The following is a 17,320-nucleotide window of genomic DNA, read 5'->3' on the forward strand; positions in this document are numbered from 1 at the left end:
GCTAACAGCCTTTGATGGAGCATTGCAGAGAATGAGTTAGGGGGAGGCACATGAGAGCCTCAAATAAAATAATTACAACAAAGATCTGTATGCAGTTTTTCAGATTTGAAACACGCCTGCTTGTGGTCACTTTTGAGTTAATTTTTTGTTAATCACAGAAAACAGTAGTAATTTTGTTTGTTTAAGGTGAGTGCAGACTAGGGCACAGATCTGAGGAACCCCAGTATTGAAAATAATATTGGAGGAGGTGTAGGTGCTCATCCTGACATGCTGTGGTCTGCCAGTGAGAAAATGTTTGATCCACATACAGGGAGAGCTTTCATATTGCAGTTTCTGCAGTTTGTCAATCAGACAGATGATAGAGTTAAATGCCAAGCTTAAGTCAACAGTTTGAGCCTTTTCAAAATGGCTGAGGACATATAGAAGGGCGATGGAGATGGCATCATCTTGGTCAAGCTGGAGGAAATTTTGGGGTCTTAGAAGCCACTGAGGCCACCTCTTTTAATTAATTTACTTGAGTTCAATTACTAAAGTGAAAGCTTGTCTGTTTCAGATCTTTTCACACAAAGGTAAGAATTACCAAATTGGCTTTGCTGAACCTATTTTTTACTATTTTTCTCCAGGCATTACTTATCTTATTTTTTAAATTCCTAACCAGGCTTTTTTTTTTTAAATCCCTCATTCTACATTTCTGAAAAGGCAATCTTGTGCATAAAAATATGGTTGACGTCACAGTTTTGGTAATTACATGTGTGAGTACATTTGAATCACATACCAAGGTGCCCTCTCCAACTTGATTTCTACAAAAGTGACAAGGCCCCTACAAGTATAAACTTATATAACGCTCTTTTAATAAAAAGAAATGCAGTTGTTAGTGTTTCTTGACACCAAAATAAAACTATTCAAAACTGTAAATACAAAGTTAGAACTGAAGAATGAATAGAAATATGAAGATTCTTAAATTAGGCCATGTTTTATTTTGGCAGTAAGGGGAAAAAAATTCCCACATATGGACCACATGAGGCTGACAAAAACACAACAGACAGAACAGTTCAAAGCAAAATTTGGCAAGGGGTCCGAAAAAACAACCAAATCAAATGGAGAGTGCTTCGACACTTTTTAACAAAGAGAACTGAAACATTTAGAGATAAACGCAAAACACAATTCTTAATATCTAGAGCTAGAACAATATGTTTTGTTTTAGTGCTCAGAACAGTCCAGAGGGAATGACTGAAACAAGCTGATTTTCACTCTCAGGTCACTGCTGCATTAAAACCTCACTACTCTGCTGAGAAAATGCTGCCGTGTGTACAGGAACAAGAAGAACATATGTGTTGGTTGGGGCATTAATGTGCACTTGAGATGAGCAACAGATGCTTTTACATAGACAACACGCTTTCAAAATGAAGCATTTGTTCCTTTCTCAACAAACAACCTCCATTCTGCATGTTCCAGTTCCAACTCAATAGAAAAAGAACCAGATGTGGTTAAAAGGGTGTGCCTGCAGCTGAAAGACTCAAAACAAACAGAAGATCAACAAGATTATGTGCAGTAAAAACCCTTACTCAAACAGCATGAGACTAATGAAAAAAATTAAATTTGAAACAGGCCAAGTATTGCTTAATAAATATACTATTTAGATCGCTTAATGTTGATATTTTTTTGTGTTTTCAAATAATGTAGAGTAGATTCAAATAATTTCACCACTTAGTTTAATACATTTTCAATTCCGTTTCTTTTAAAGCTTCGAAGAGTAAATTCTAAACAGTCCCTGCACTAGTTTGTCGATGAGCATAACATTCAGTGTAATACGTAACAAACATTCGACGGAAGCCCAGAAAGCTCAGTGCAAACAATAATAACAAAAGAAAAATATATTACTTCGAAATCGCCATTTTGAGGTGCCTTAATGGAGTGCTTTGAAAACAGGTGATTAAGGCTCATTTGCTGTTTCCACACCAGTAGATAAACTACTCAATTCCTTTAAATGGATTTCCTGAAGGTATCTGTAAAATTCCACTGCAATCAGTCTAAAAACGGTTTCCTGACGATGCCTCCGCAGATAGCCGTCTGGCTGTGTGATAAGCTACTCGCGGGAGTGAGCCTGTCACTTTAAATTGAGGCGGGGCTATGTGAAGTGGGCGTGGTTTATCTGAAAGCAAGGCTGTGTTTTCGTCCCAGCCCTCCAGTCTCAGGCGAAAGGAAGCACGTTCAGCTTCGTCAACATGTCACTCAAGAGCGTGGGTACAGCTTTGACACGTACGTTATGGTCTAGAGGAAACAGGACACCCCCGCTGTCCCGAAACCCGAAAGTAAACAGACTTTCCACCACATGTGGGGTGCTTGGAGGAACAAATCATGGCGATAAGTCCACACACCAAAGTTGCAAGTCGGATTCGGACAGGCCAAGTGGCGAGGCAGCGTCCCCCGGTGAGCATCCACACAAATGTGCATCTGGAGACAGCAAGAGACCCAAGGACTCCATGCGTGGTCCCGGTGTCACTGGCGTGAGGAGACGGTCCTTCACCTCCAATGCAGCTCCGATGGACCAGCGGTCCTATCTCTGGACGCGTTACAACGACTTGAAACGGCTGGTTTACGGTAAGAATACCTACCCCCCCCCCCTCCTTAGGCCCCCCTCCTTCCTTGGGCCCCCCTCATCAGAGCAAGTAGCAGTCCACGTCACCGGCCCATAAGGAGATCTTTATCTTTAGAACATTTTGTACGTGAGAGGGAACCCCCATCAACTTCCCTTTGTGCTGCCAGATAGCCCCGTTACTGCTGTCGATTCTGCACACCGTTTTTCGTAAAGATTGCAAACGCCAGCAGGAAAGACAGATAAATAAAGCACGACCAGAGCAGAGCACGCTCGGTTTGCATTCTGAGATCGATCCATCCAGACATTGTAAACACTGAGCGGGGTGCGCCTCACTTTGCAAAGCTGCAGCGGACGCGCGTGGGGAGATGGTTGGTGTTTATGGCTTCACATCCATGCCACGTCCACCCCGGCTGCTCCTACCGTCCGCACGCACGAGGGGGGCCTTAAAAGGCGCGCAATTGTCAGCGATCGTTTTTGTGTTCGTGCAACAATACGTGTTTTTCGCAGTTGTTTACCCTCAGACGCGGGCCATACTGCACGCTCTCCACTCAGGCTGCAGGGGAAGTTTGGAAAAACACTGACAGGGCGAGATGGCAACAACGGAGGCGACAACAACACATGCAACATTTCTGCCCCTGTATGTATGTGACACAAAGGACACGTTTAGATTTGATTTTAAAACTTTAATATAGGGACAAAAACAATGCAGCAAAGTCTCATTTAAATTGCACTTTTAAATTCTTGGTGATATAAAATAAACATCATTCTAATAAGAACCCCCCCCCTATCTATTATGAAGGTAAAGTTAATAAAAATAATAAAAACATTTGGTTAAAATTAACAACTTTAAAAGCTTGGCAGCTCCATTTGTTTCATTTCAAAGGTTCAACCTCCTTGTCCACTGTGTTCTCGTTGACTTAGAAACTTTTCTTTCAGGAACTCCCTCCTGCCTACAAATTCTGCACAGAGAGGCTTTTCCTGAAAGCTATAGCCACACATTCTGTCTGTTTAGAATCACCAATTTCACAGCTAGAATCTTTAAAGAAGTGACTTCATTAAAAACAAGAGGCGGAAAGGCTACAGGGGAACCTGCTAAAAGCCCTGCAGATGCATTTTCATTGCACAGCTGCAGCACTTGCTGACCTGTCTCAGGGTGAAAGGTCATGGCCTACTTTCTCCTGTAAGATCCACAGTGGCATAGCCTGCTGTCCGTTTTCCAGACAGATTATTTTCCATCTGCTCTTTGTAAATCATTAAATCTGTTTGCATTTGTTTTTCCTGTAAACACAAATGAATTATACTGGAAAAACTGCAAGACGAAACCAGAACTAAAGCCAAAACATACAATGGTCCATTTTCAGCAGCTATGTAGGTAGAGTGGTCATGTACAGAATGTTCTTTTTTGGTTGTCGTGGTTTAGTCAACGGTCTGTTAACATGTGAGAACCTCATGTTGCTCAACCTCCGGTTCACTTACCAGGCTCTCTGAAATGAAAACAGCAGCAGGGTTTTTCTTTTCTGCAGAAGTGGGAAAAAAAGATCAACCTGCACCGCTTTTCCCTTCCTTCAGAAAACAACCCTTATGTCAAAGTTGTTCATTTGTCCCTTCTACCATGCTTTGTCTTTTTTCATTGCCTGATCTGCCTGAGTCATGCTTTAAACGTGACTTTTGGTTCTCCTTCTGGATCAGACCTCATCCCTCCAGGGGCGTGTAAAAGCCTCAACTCCTCAGTCATCTATGCCAACAATGAAGTCGACCTGGCCGAAGTGGACATCTATGGCTTCGACTATGACTACACCTTGGCTCAGTACTCCAACGCACTCAACACACTCATCTACAGCACTGCAAGGGATTTCCTAGTTGAACATTTCAAGGTGTGTCTTACAAGCTGGATCAAGTACGGTGACTTTTCAGCTGCTTTTGAAGCTCTTCTCTCACTCGTTTTGTTCTCTCTGCTTCACAGTACCCTGAAGAAATCAAGAAATATGATTATCTTCCCAACTTTGCCGTCCGTGGTCTTCACTATGATATTCAAAAGGTACATGAGTTTATTACTGAAAGGGAATAAAAGCTCATTGAATGAGTTTAGACCATTTTTTAACAATCAGACTCATTGTTCTGTTTGCAGGGTCTTCTGATGAAAATTGATGCGTTTCATTACATCCAGCCAGGAACAGTGTATCGGTGAGAAAACTACTGAGAAAAACTTTTCGTTCTTTTGTATATTTTTAATAAAAATGTGTTATTTTTGTGCATTAAATCTAACTGGAAACTTTTTCTTAGTTCACTTTAAATTGACAGCTATAGCTCTTAAATTCAGATCGTTAATGGTAAAGCCCTCGGAAATTGTGTCATAAACCTATTAAGACTAGAGTTGTCTCCAAATAAAACATTAGATAATAGATATAAATAGAGTTGAATTCGTTTTTCCATTTGCTAATGTCAAAAACCAAATATGTTCCATACATAAGGGGTTTTTATGCTGCGTTTAGGGGCCTGACTCCACTGCCAGATGAAGAGGTCCTTGATCTTTATGGTGGGACCTTCCATGTTCCATTGCAGCAGGACAGTGGCTTCTATGGAAAGGCAAGGGGCACATTTTTCATCATCTTTTAAAATCCCATTTAAAGTGATTTGTCTTCTACTCTGTTCATTTTGACTCAGACATATGATCTGTAAGTGGCGCGGCCTGACTTTTATTCCAAATTTGGTTTCAGTGTTTCTTCTGTGTGGAATGTGCTTGCTTTGGCACAGACATGAGCGCAGCCCTCTCTAACACTGCTGCCTTAGCAAAATATTATAATCTCATCTGGTCACTTTCAAAACAAGGTCAGGGTGCAATCTGCTGCTGTTCTGATATAGTCCAGATAAAGACACGACTCTGCATAGGGATTTTAGTCGACTCTTGCACTCAAAAGACCCCATGAATATCAGCTGGATTGTCCCGGAAAAACTCACTTTGGGAACTCTGTGTCCAGAGGACTTTGTTTAGTTTTTTTCTGCACGTCAGACTCATTCAGTTGTGAGCTGCTTATGTTTCATGTTAGCCTCCCTGTTGCTTAAATGTTTCCAATTAAGAGCAATTTGGACTCTGGTGTTTTGAAGTTCAACTTCAGACCATTTTTCGCCAGCCTCAATCCAGTTGGGAATTATGTTTTTTGCTGTTTTTTTTATAATCCACCCACTCCTGAAAAAATGCATTTGGGGTTTTTTGGCCTTTGTCTTGGTTCTTTAAGTACAAGAAAAGCAAATGTCGTTTGTCTGTGAGTTAAAACACATAAACGTTCGTCTCCTCTCTGCACACAGGGGCCGAAGGTGAAGCAGTTCATGGACATTTTCTCCATTCCTGAGATGACTTTAATGGCTGTGGCCAATGACTTTTTCATCACCAATGACATCGAATATGATCCAGTGCATCTCTTCAAGGATGTTTCTGTGAGTGTAGCTTGAGTTATGTTCAGTTCTGGCTCTGCTGCCTGTAGCTCGCAGTCAGGAGGGCGCCGTGACCCGCGGTCTGCAGCTGCTTTCAGAGCAGCGGGTTCTCTTAAAGGGAGCAGAAAACAATGACTGAATTTCCTGTCTTGCCTGAACTTTGATTCACAGTGAACACCCACTGCTTCGACAATGTGGACATTCTTGCTAAAAAAATGGTGATTAGTTTGTGATGAAAACGGCATAATGTGAAATAGTAAAACTTTTGTTTAAAAAACAGGAGGCCATTGGCATGGTTCACATCAAAGGCTATATGTACAAGTGGATCATGCAAGATCTTGGTAAGAATATTTCTCTTTTTTAAAATGATTGAAGTGCAGAAAAAAAAACATCCAAGGAAACACTGTGAAACTCAGTTGTTTTCACTCTTAAGATAAATTCATCCTGAGAGGAGATGAGACAGATGCTGTTTTGCATAAACTGGCCAGTCATGGAAAGAAGCTTTTCCTCATCACCAACAGTCCGTTCAGTTTTGTGTAGGTATAAACAAAATGATGTGGCTGCAGTAGCTTTACCTTCTGACTCACAACAAGCTGCTGTGCTAAAAAAAAGTTTTTTTTTTTTTCTGTGAGCAGGGATAAAGGAATGACACACATGGTGGGGGAAAAGTGGCGAGACTTCTTCGATGTTGTCATTGTACAGGCAGACAAGCCTCACTTCTTTACCGACTGCATCAAGTAAGTTGACTTGTTTCTGTGGTAACTGAGTAATTCTAGATCCAGAGACCCATCTCAGCAACGCTTTTTTAAAAATGGTTACAGACCTTTCAGGCGCTTGGATGGTAATGGAGACCTGCGGTGGGAGAAGATAACCAGTTTGGAAAAAGGACAGATTTACAAGCAGGTGAGTCATTCTTACTAAAGCTGCTGTGTTAAGAGTTGCTTCAGGTTGGCAGTGGTTGTTTCTCACTCAAGATGAACTTTTATTGTTGCAAATTTATGGTATCTCACTTTTCACACTACAAAATATGTCCTGTGATTTGAAAATTTGGAAACATAATTCCATACTTTCCACCTATTTACAGACCCACTCTGATGACAATTGTGTTTTTGGCGTTTTTTGGATAATGGAGGATAAAGAAAATTAATCTTAAAATTGGATTTCTGATCATTTCTTCATTCAAGTTGTGAATCAGGAGCATTTTGAAAATGCAGTTGGAAAAAGCTTGTAGTTGTGACGTAGCTGCTACAATTGGTGGGCCACAAGCTCCGTGCTCCGCTCCATTCTGATGCCTCCACTTGTAGATGACTAAAGCTGTACGGCTGTATAGCTCCAATATTGCTCACCATTTTTGTTGCACCTGTAATATAGTTTGGGGGCGTGAGGGGCTGTAAGCTAGTGGGAGAACTTGCAAACAATTGGGTGATGGGAAGTGGGGGCAGGCTTACACCACACCAACATTCCCAGCCACAACCCAGAGGCCAATTTCTAATGAACTCCTGCTGCTTTGCAGAAACTGACATAAAAAATGACACAGGTTTTTAATTTAGGCTAAAAAAAAAACCGGCATCATTATAATTAAAAGACCACTGGGAACGCTTTTAAAATGGATCAAAAGATGATCGAAGTGGGACTTCAAGGGATTTTGTCTAAAATAGAGTACCAACTTTCTTTTATGATCCTCCCTGTGCTGTTTTTTTTCTCATTGCTTGCTCTTTAGCTCCCATATTACTTACCAATTTCCCTTCAAAGCTTTACTGGATATTTGCTCTGTCTGTGGCCCACTTCACATATTGTCCCAGTTCCAAGTATTTGCTTAGAACTATTGATGTCTGCAGATCAAACTTAAGATTTCATCCAAAACTCCAAATGACACAGACATTAGCTTTCAAAGCAGTTGTGGATGTAAGTTGATTAAGGGAATTTATGTGTTTTTGTGTTTCAGGGAAACTTGTTTGACTTTCTCAGGCTGACAGGCTGGAGGGGATCTAAGGTCCTTTACTTTGGAGACCATCTTTACAGTGACTTAGCTGTAAGTATGTAGAGAAGCAGGGGTGTCAAACTCATTTTCACAGAGAGCCACATCAGCATAGTGGTTGTCCTCAAAGGGGCCAGATATAACTTATATATGTAACTAAATGTAATGAAAAATGAATGTAACTACTCCTTAATGTTAAATTACTCTATTAATTTACTATGACTTTAGAAAGTGACAATTGGAGTTGCATAGAAAACATATGTTTGTTTGTTATTCCAGCAGAAATACTTCTAAATTTTGTCCACTTATTAAAACCCACATAACTCCATTTATGAAGGATCAAACTGTCCAAGTGAATAAAGAAAAATAACATAAAACTGAGCTGCAAAGACCATTTATCATACGTTTAATTTACAAAAAAAGTTTGCACACAGCCTTGCATCCAATGATGGTTTGATGACAACAATTTGTCTGCATACACACATAAGACCTGCAAACATTGAAGAATTACAGCAGCTACACATGAATAATATGTAATCAACTAAAAAGAATTTCATTTCATAAAAGCCTTTGTGTTCTTGTGGGCCACATAAAATGACATTGCGGGCCACATTTGGCCCCTTGAGTTTGACACATGTGTAGTAAAGGGTCACAGTCACAATTTGAGTGAACAGTTGTGGATTTGATTTTGTCGTCCTGCGTGTTGCGTGCCTGCTGGCTTCCGGACAGTATGCAGTAAAATATCTGTAATTTTTTAAAGATCTTGCTTGGGGTGTCCCTGCACAGTTACAGTTGCAGAATGTTGACAATTGTGTTGACCTTTGGGGAAAAGGTCATTTTAACAAACTTCCCATCAGGCACTCCTGCTATTAAAAGTCTGTTGTAGTTCATGCAAAGTGTACCAACAATCTCTATTTGATTTTAAGAGCTTTACATGATGAAATATAATAAAAGTAAGGTGTACATTTGGTTTAATGTCTAAAGAGCAACATCAAATGTACACCTTCTGTGTGTAGAAACAGTGTCCAGAACATTTAGGTATTTCTCTCTAGTGGAGCTGAATTGACAGCCAAGATTGCGATGACACAATGAATGATTTTACATTTGACCCCTAAAAAATCTTTTTCTATAAAAAAATTACAGTTCAAATGTAATGTTTTTGGGTTATGACTGCAATGCAAGCCCAAATATTAATGCCTCCACCACCTTGCCTCACAAGTGCTGTGTGATAATTTGTGCTAAATGTTTATTTTTCATCATTTAATGAGGTGGTGATGATCTGAGCTTTGTTGTTAGTCAGACTTTCTCTTAACCTCCCTGATAACATAATTAGGCAGCTTTAAAGAACTTGCGAAGTGAGGCATGTAGAGTCCGTTTATTTGTTCGTTTATTTGAATAGGGGGGACAGCGCATATTAATAAACATTTCTGTCAATATGCCAGAGTTAGCCAAAGGGCTATTTTTCATCTGCAGTCCCTGGGAAGATGTTAAAAATCACCCTGCAACACCTGCGGCCATCTTCTTCTTCAGTCTTGTTGCTGAACCCTCTCAGTCAGTCAGTCCAGCCAGTCAGTGATGTAACTCGTTTGGCTTTTGTTATGTTGGGTCCAATTTTAAAATTGACTTCAAAGAAATGACTAAGGTGAATATTTACCACTTGTGAATAATTTTATTTAAAATCAAATTGATTGTTGAACAGAATCGTTCATCTAAAATAGCTGTTTTTGTTGTACTTTTTTTTATAAATTAGCACCTTAATCCCCTGTTTAAAAAAAGCTTTATTGTGAAAAATCTGTGTTCAGTTTGTGTTTTTCATAGACATATTAACCGTGTTTTGCAATTTCTCATATAAATTGGATTATGTTTACACTTTTGGCTGCCATTGCTGCAAAGTGACCCAAACTCTTTTTGTGTGCATTTGTTGCAGGACCTCATGTTGCGCCACGGCTGGCGTACAGCTGCCATCGTCCCTGAGCTGGAGCACGAAACCAAAGTTGTGAGTGCTCACAGGTATGCTGTGAACCTCACCTGGCTGCAGGCTTTAACTGGTCTCATGGAGCGCCTCCAGGTGAGAAGAAGATCTGTTTTTATTGTTGGAGTTGTGGCTTTGCTGAAACACTGTCCTTAAGCGCCGTTATGTTTTTGAACTCCTTTTGAGTCCACATAAAGATGCATTCTGGGGGCACATAACTTGTGCATTAAGAAGAGGACTATCCAATAAGTAAATTTTGCAGAAGCATTTCATTAAAGTGTCAGTTTTCAAAATTAACCTTTCTTTAGATCTCTTGCGTTCACATAGATACATGTTGTTTACCTCTTTTTCAAGAAAATACATGTGATCTGCTGCAGGCGGAGAAGTGAAGCCGTGTAAAGAATTCTATATGTCCTCCATAGGGCTATGCCACATTCAGAGGCAGAGTCACACTACACTCATTTATGAGTCTCCTCATGTGAGTGACCTCTGTGACCTGACCAAACAGAAGGAAAAAAAAAAGTCACAAACCTAACAACTGTTCAACAACAGCTGCTGCTGATTTCAGAGTGGTAATGTGCATTTAAAGAAGCAGCTTTAAATACATTTAAAACAGATAAAACAAACAAAAAAACTTGTTCATGTTTCTATTTTAGGATTAAGTGATTGAGAAATAATTGCTTCCTGTATGACGTCTTCCTACGTTTGTTTGCCATAAGATCTAAACACAAACCAAGTTTTCCTCCAATATTTCAGATCCACCGGGATGCCGAGTCCAGAGAAGTTTTTGTGGAGTGGCAGAAGGAAAGAGAAGAACTGAGGTAAATCTAGCCAACCCGTGGTTGCACTCAGTGAACCTGGTGAACCTAGATGGTCTGTTTTATGTTCCTCATTGACTCACAACACTGGGAGAAGCAGAGCCTGATTTTCTTGCTATACGTCTACTTCTCTGTGTATGAAAAGAACGCAAAGTGCCCTAAAAATGTATTCAAATAAAAATAGTTTTTTTTTTTATTATGCCACTTAGAAGTAGAAAACATAGAAAGAAGTAAAATTGGAAGGAAAAAAAATAACTATGCAAGTACTGAAAGAGTATAATGTCAAATATCATATAAAAAATGCTCAATTTTTTTTTTGGGTGTTTTAAATATATATATTTTTTTTACCTCAGGGTGATGACCAAGAACCTGTTCAACCCTCAGTTCGGCAGCATCTTCAGAACATTACACAACCCCACCTATTTTTCTAGGCGTCTAAATCGTTTCTCAGACATCTACATGGCCTCTCTGAGCTGCCTTCTGAATTATGACCTGTCGTACACCTTCTACCCGCGGCGCACCCCTCTTCAGCACGAAGCTCCCCTGTGGATGGATCAGCTCTGCACCGGCTGCATGAAGACACCTCACCTGGAGGACATGGCTAACATCCGATGAGAGCTGTGCTCTCCAAACAGACTGGCAAGACTTCTAGGTTTTCGTTCTGGCAGACACTTGAGGGAAATAGTTCCATTTAACAGGGTTTCTTAGTCTACAGGAAGGCGCTGCAAAACCCATCCACAGGTTACATATCACTTCCAGTCAAAGGGAAGGATTCCTCACTGGAGACCACTGGGGGGCGCTTTAGAGCTATGGTAGGTGATAAACAGAAGGCATGTCAATATTTTGACACAAAACTGACAGACATTTGTTTCCAGTTGAAGCAATTTGTGGAAATGTTGGAAAATCTGAGCTACAGTCGCACAATTTAAACAAAAACAAACTTTTTTTGTACTAACGTGTTTATTATCGTACCCTTTTTATGTAATAAAAGGCGCAGTTATACAAGTTACCTAGAATGAGTTCTACTTGTAAGTGAAACTAACCTCTGATGAATCTAATACAAAGTTAAATGTAAATCTTGATCTGTATGTTTTACGATTTGGGTTGATTTTTCATTGGCCATTTGGTTGCTAGGCAGAGTATCATCCATTCATATCTAATGTAGTCTGAATCAAGAATTCATTACTTGCAGCTGTCGGCGAAAGACAACAGCAAAGGTACCGTACTCTGCTTTTCTAAAATTTAGGTTAAAAATAAAAATAAGAATCTGTGCCTCTTTTAGTTTGATGAATCTTTAGGAATGTTCATCTGGATTAAGGCAGACATAAAATCTGCAGAGGTTTTTTTGTTCCCATTTTGTTATTCTGTCTGTCCAGGAATGTACTTGCTGTTACTTATTAACAATAATGTAAGGCGAAGTAAGCTTGTGCTGTGCCCCTTTTATGATAATTGTAAATAAAAACAATTAAACTCAGCTGGTTGATTTTATTTTATTATTATTTCTCCATTTTCCTCCCTAAATTATCAATGTCAGAGGCAACATTTTAACCATAAGAACCCAGACTTATTTTTTCTAAAAAGGAAAATTATGTGGGATACACCATAGACCAAGTTGACAACAGAGCACATTTCTGATGCTTTTTTTCTTTTACTCTTTTGTTACTATGAGTTCGTATGGGTTGAAAAATTACTGTATACTTTATGGTTTAAATGCTGTCACAATGTCCCATATTTATGTATTTATCTTCTATTGGATTGGAAGCTTTCTCAGCATTTAATTTCTATAAAAAGCTCTTTCTTGTGTTTTAGATAAAATAATGTTGGAATCTTTATTTATGTTATAAACTAATCTTGTAGATCTTTTTCATTCAATACGGCAAGCTGTGATAGACTTGGCTGATGCACACATCAATATAAAGTAAAACAAACTAAGAAAAAATATATACAAAAATGATGAAATAGTTACAAAAAAGTAAACAAAAGGAAACATTTGAATCCAAAAGATAAATAAATAATAAAATAAAAAATAAATTGAGACCATACAAACAACAATGTTTGACCAAGTGGCTGTCCGATTAAAAACCAGTTTAAAAACCTTAACCTTTGGTAGCTGTTCTGTTGTGGGGTTGCACTTGGTGCCAGTTTTGGCTCCACCACCAAATTTGTAATGATAAACGATTAAAAAGTATGTATAAAACATTTCAGATTTGTTAAAGAATTGAAGGTAATGTGATTAACTTCCAATACATTCTCTAAATTGGTTTAATTAAGGTGTAATCAGAATGCTCTCGTGTTTATGTTTGAGCTTTGTTTCAGTCTAAACTGTTGATGACACACACGGAGTAAAACATCTGTTTTAAGCTTATGTTAAGCAGGATAGCATGTTTCTATTCGTGGTCATCTCTCGTGTCCTTCCTTACTCCATCCTCCCTGAGCATGCGTGTCTTTTGACCCACCAGCATGAGTAATAGACTGCCTCCTCCTGCATATCTGTGCCTCTTGAGGCTGCCTGCCAGTTGGCATGCAGCATTCATGCATTTTTTTGGATGAAACACTTTCTTCACTTTGTTTTTTTTGCCTAAAACCATACAGAATATGAATCTAGAGGCCTCCATGATTTCAAGTTCTTGTTTGTTTACAGGTCATGAAAGCTTTGTTGTTTGGTATGAGTGTCAAAAACAGCTGACACACCATATATTAACAAAAAGAATACATGTAAATGTAAATTGTATGCCACTTTAATCCAGACATTTAACATTTTAAAAGGTAACATGTCATAAAGTGATGGGATTTTTTTCAAGGCTCTATTTTGTTTAGGAAAACCTCAAGAGATCTTGTGCATCCTTTTTCCTGCAGGCTTTTTTTTTGTCTTTTAGCGTATTTCATGGTTTCGTGCTTTCAGTTCGCACCTGAGCATCACAGAATTCTTCTTTCATGTCAGCTAGCCCCTTCCACACAACACCGTTTTTAGCAACGAGCATAAAGCTTCCCATCATGGAGCAATGAATGACCGTAAATGATTGCATTTCATAAACGCTGTTACTCTTCGGCATTGTAGATTTGATTCATCAGACACAGAAATCTCTTCTGGAAAGTCCCTGAAGAAATTTGTGTGCAGATTACTTTTGCCAGTGAGCTTTGCTCCCACCTTTCGCCTCCAGTCTTTTATCCTTCATTGCCTCCACCCTCTTACATCATCCCTTCATTTTAAGGTTGTACCCTTCCAGTTAGCTCCTTCCATTCTCAGCCTACCACAGCAGCTGAGTAGGGCTGCGTGATCTGTTTTTGCGTGCTCAGACGGCCTCTCCTGGCGCACAGCAGGCTTTTCTATTATTAAATGTAACAGGATCTGTCCCTTCACAGCATAGGAGCTCAGCAGAAGAAGACTTTTCCTTTTGCACATGATATTCTGTCTGCAAAACAGAGAGATGCCCCAGAGAGAGAGAGAAACACACACACAAGATATTCTTCAAAAGCAACTTAAAACCTAAAGCGTGTTTTTGGGTCCAGGAGGGAAACATTCCTGCAAACAGCTGATGAATGCACAGACGGGTGAAGCGTATAGAGTTATGGATAATGGCAGAGGATGTGAGAGGCAAGGTGGGGTTGCTTAAAAATCCTTGTGGTGAGAGCAAATAATGTTTAATCTTCATGATCACCACACTCTTTCTGAAAATTATATTTAAGGCGTTAAACATGTGAAAATATTTCCTACATATCAATGAGGAAAGGTTGTTAAAAATCTATAGCCATTCACTTTCAACATTTTTGAAGTAAAATCTCAAAAGTACTGTACATGTAAGGTACATTTGCACAAATTTGTTTGTGCAATTCCGCAGTTAGGAGCTGCATCAATAAGTTAAATCAAACAGAAAAAGCGCCCGTCTCTTTGAGGTGAGTCTTGAAGGTGAACCGTGGATCCTGTGGTCATTTCCCCATTCTTCAGAATGTCTGAGCATTTGATTCATTTCGTCTTGCCTTTGAAGCCCCCTGTTTCCTGTCTGTTTTTTTCTTCTTGTTCTGTTGTCAGCTTCCACACAAGTGTTGCTGAATTTGACGTGGGTTACTTATGCAGCCATTTGCGATACGTGGCTGCCCGGGAATGAGACACTCTCTCATCAGGGGGACAATTTGAAATGCCCTTCAGTCACTGCGTTGAACAAGGAGCTCTCATAAGATGCACTTCTTCCCGGGTCGATTAGCGCTCTTGCATTCCTGCTGTTTAATACTGCAGTTTGATGTCTAATACTGAACCCTTTGCTGGGATTACAGCTCAGATGCAATGTGTGAACCTGTTTCAGAGAGGTTTAATGTGTAACTTTAATAACAACCTTAACCAAAAAACCCTTTGCACAAGTTGCCTTCATTGGAAGTCACTTAGGAGTCACAAACAATTATTTAAAGCTCCACATGACGTCTTTCTTCTTTTAAAAGAATTCACATGCATCATTTTTCCTCCTAGTTGAACTACTCATCCTCCGATTGCATTTTTGATCAGTCTTCACAGAGAAGAGACAGCTTATTAGACTAGAAGCTTGCTATCTCTTTGATGGTCTTTGAATGAGTCACCATCTGTGTTGAGATGCTATATTTATATTGTTTTATTTTGTTGTAATGTGGGTTTTTTTCTGTCACATATTCAATTCTTTTATATCTGTAGCTGTGCTGGAGAAGGGTTGGCTAATTCAGTTTTGTTTAAATTTACTGACCTTGTGGCATTTTACACGTTTTCCCTTTGATGTCAGATTTGTTAACGTTCATACTGTGGTCATTGACGCACTGGGAAGAGAAGCATCATCAAGTTGGTCATAGGGGCTCCTGTAAAAGTACCATCAAGCCAGTACTCACTTTGTGAGTGACCTTTAATCACATGCAGTAAATTGATGCACCGGTTATATCCCTGTGACTTAACTTAAGTTGTGTGTGAATTTTGACAGGAGGCAGGAAGTAATTTCTTGTTAGATAATTTACTGATCAATAGTATTCAATAGGCACATTCAAGAGGTGCAGAACACAGTAAAAGCAGACATACTGTCTCTGTTTGAACTGATATGATATCTAGTTGACTCTTCTTCCTTCCTGGTTCTGACAATTTGTATTTTTTATTTTGCACATCAGTTTTCAAAGGTCAGACAAACTGGAAGTCGGTGTTTGCAGAAAAAGTAATAAAAACTGAAAGGTTGAATGAATTTCACATAAGGAAATCAGTGCCTTTAATCCTCATGACACATAGTTCTTCATTTGAACTTTTTCAAACATATAGCAGTGGGACTCACACCCTCTTATTATCTATAAGGATCTAAATGAACTCAATAAAAAATAACAGGCAATTCTGGTTGCTCTAATTATATCATATATATTTGCAATCATTGTAATTTATTGAACACTGCTCATTCCTTATTACTACACACAAAACAATGCAAATAAATAAATAGATAAATAAAATAGATCAAATGACTTGGAGGGATTTAACTGTTTGTTTAGGCTATAAATAGTTTTATGAAAATCCGTCTTCCATAATTCTTTGGGATGAACCATTTCTCAGTGTAAAGGTAAACTGGGTTTTTATAATAATAATAATTGATACTTTATTTATCCCACACTGGGCAAATTCTTCTCCGCATTTTGACCCATCCCCTGGGGGGAGCGGTAAGCTGCAGACTAGCCACGCTCGGGGGGCGACAGCTGGCTGGGGAGAGTGGGGATCGATCTGCCAACCCTTCAGTTGTTGGACGACCTGCTCTACCACCTGAGCTAAAATGCCACCCCAATAGTTTTTAATTTTCTATAAACTGTAGGTACAAAAAAAAGGTTTGGATATAAACATTAGGTACGTTTTTATATAATTGAGAACTGTCTAAATTTAGTAAAGGTTGATAATGAACAAATGTTTTTCTTTTAACTATGTGCTTGTTTTCTTTCTGTCCAATCTAATGTGGTTTGAAACTGGATTTTTCTGCAGTTTCTGAGAGACTCAGAAGTTCACATCTTAATGTTGAGCTTTTCCTGTGAGGATGGTGCCCTTTGGTTTGGTTTGTCTTCAGTTGTTTTCTTGGTTCTTGTCGTTGCCCATTTTGCTTTTTGTTATCCTTTGAGTTAATTTAAGTTTTAAGCATCTGCCACAAAGCCCCCTATGTTTTAGATCCAAAAACACAGATTCCTGACCCTTATTGCAGTTTGAATTGTATTGTTTGCTCATTGGTTTTGATAGACCCATCAACACTCAAATATAGTGATGAGTAAAAACAAAGCTCTTTTTGCACCTGACACTGTTTAATGTTTCACACTAACTTTATTTTCATGCTACTGACCTGTGAAGGACACAGCATATGGAAAGTTAAAAAAAACAAAACAACAACAACGTTCTTAAATGTCATCTTGATGGTCCCGTGTGCTAATGTCAGCCCATCTATGTTTCTGATATGAATTAGCATGGTGTCTCTCAGAGACTGCCTGTTGCGGGACACTTAACGGCGTGTTTCCTGACTCATCAACGACCCTTCTGATCTCCCTGACACTAG

General features: G+C 39.2%; 1 protein-coding gene across 1 annotated transcript; it reads left to right on the top strand.

Moving 5' to 3' along the window:
* The first annotated feature begins 2,144 nt into the window (after window positions 1-2,144).
* Window positions 2,145-12,273, top strand: nt5dc2 (5'-nucleotidase domain containing 2). Its single transcript, XM_004070844.5, has 14 exons — window positions 2,145-2,601; window positions 4,289-4,473; window positions 4,563-4,637; window positions 4,728-4,783; window positions 5,092-5,185; window positions 5,906-6,034; window positions 6,312-6,372; window positions 6,465-6,567; window positions 6,667-6,768; window positions 6,853-6,934; window positions 7,977-8,063; window positions 9,937-10,077; window positions 10,738-10,802; window positions 11,153-12,273. Exons 1-14 carry the CDS (start codon window positions 2,226-2,228, stop codon window positions 11,412-11,414), a joined length of 1,818 nt encoding a protein of 605 aa, XP_004070892.1. The 5' UTR covers window positions 2,145-2,225; the 3' UTR covers window positions 11,415-12,273.
* Window positions 12,274-17,320: the final 5,047 nt, after the last annotated feature.

This window comes from Oryzias latipes, chromosome 7 (genome assembly GCF_053564925.1).
Source record: "Oryzias latipes strain Hd-rR chromosome 7, Olatipes_Hd-rR_3.1".
Lineage (NCBI taxonomy): Eukaryota > Metazoa > Chordata > Actinopteri > Beloniformes > Adrianichthyidae > Oryzias > Oryzias latipes.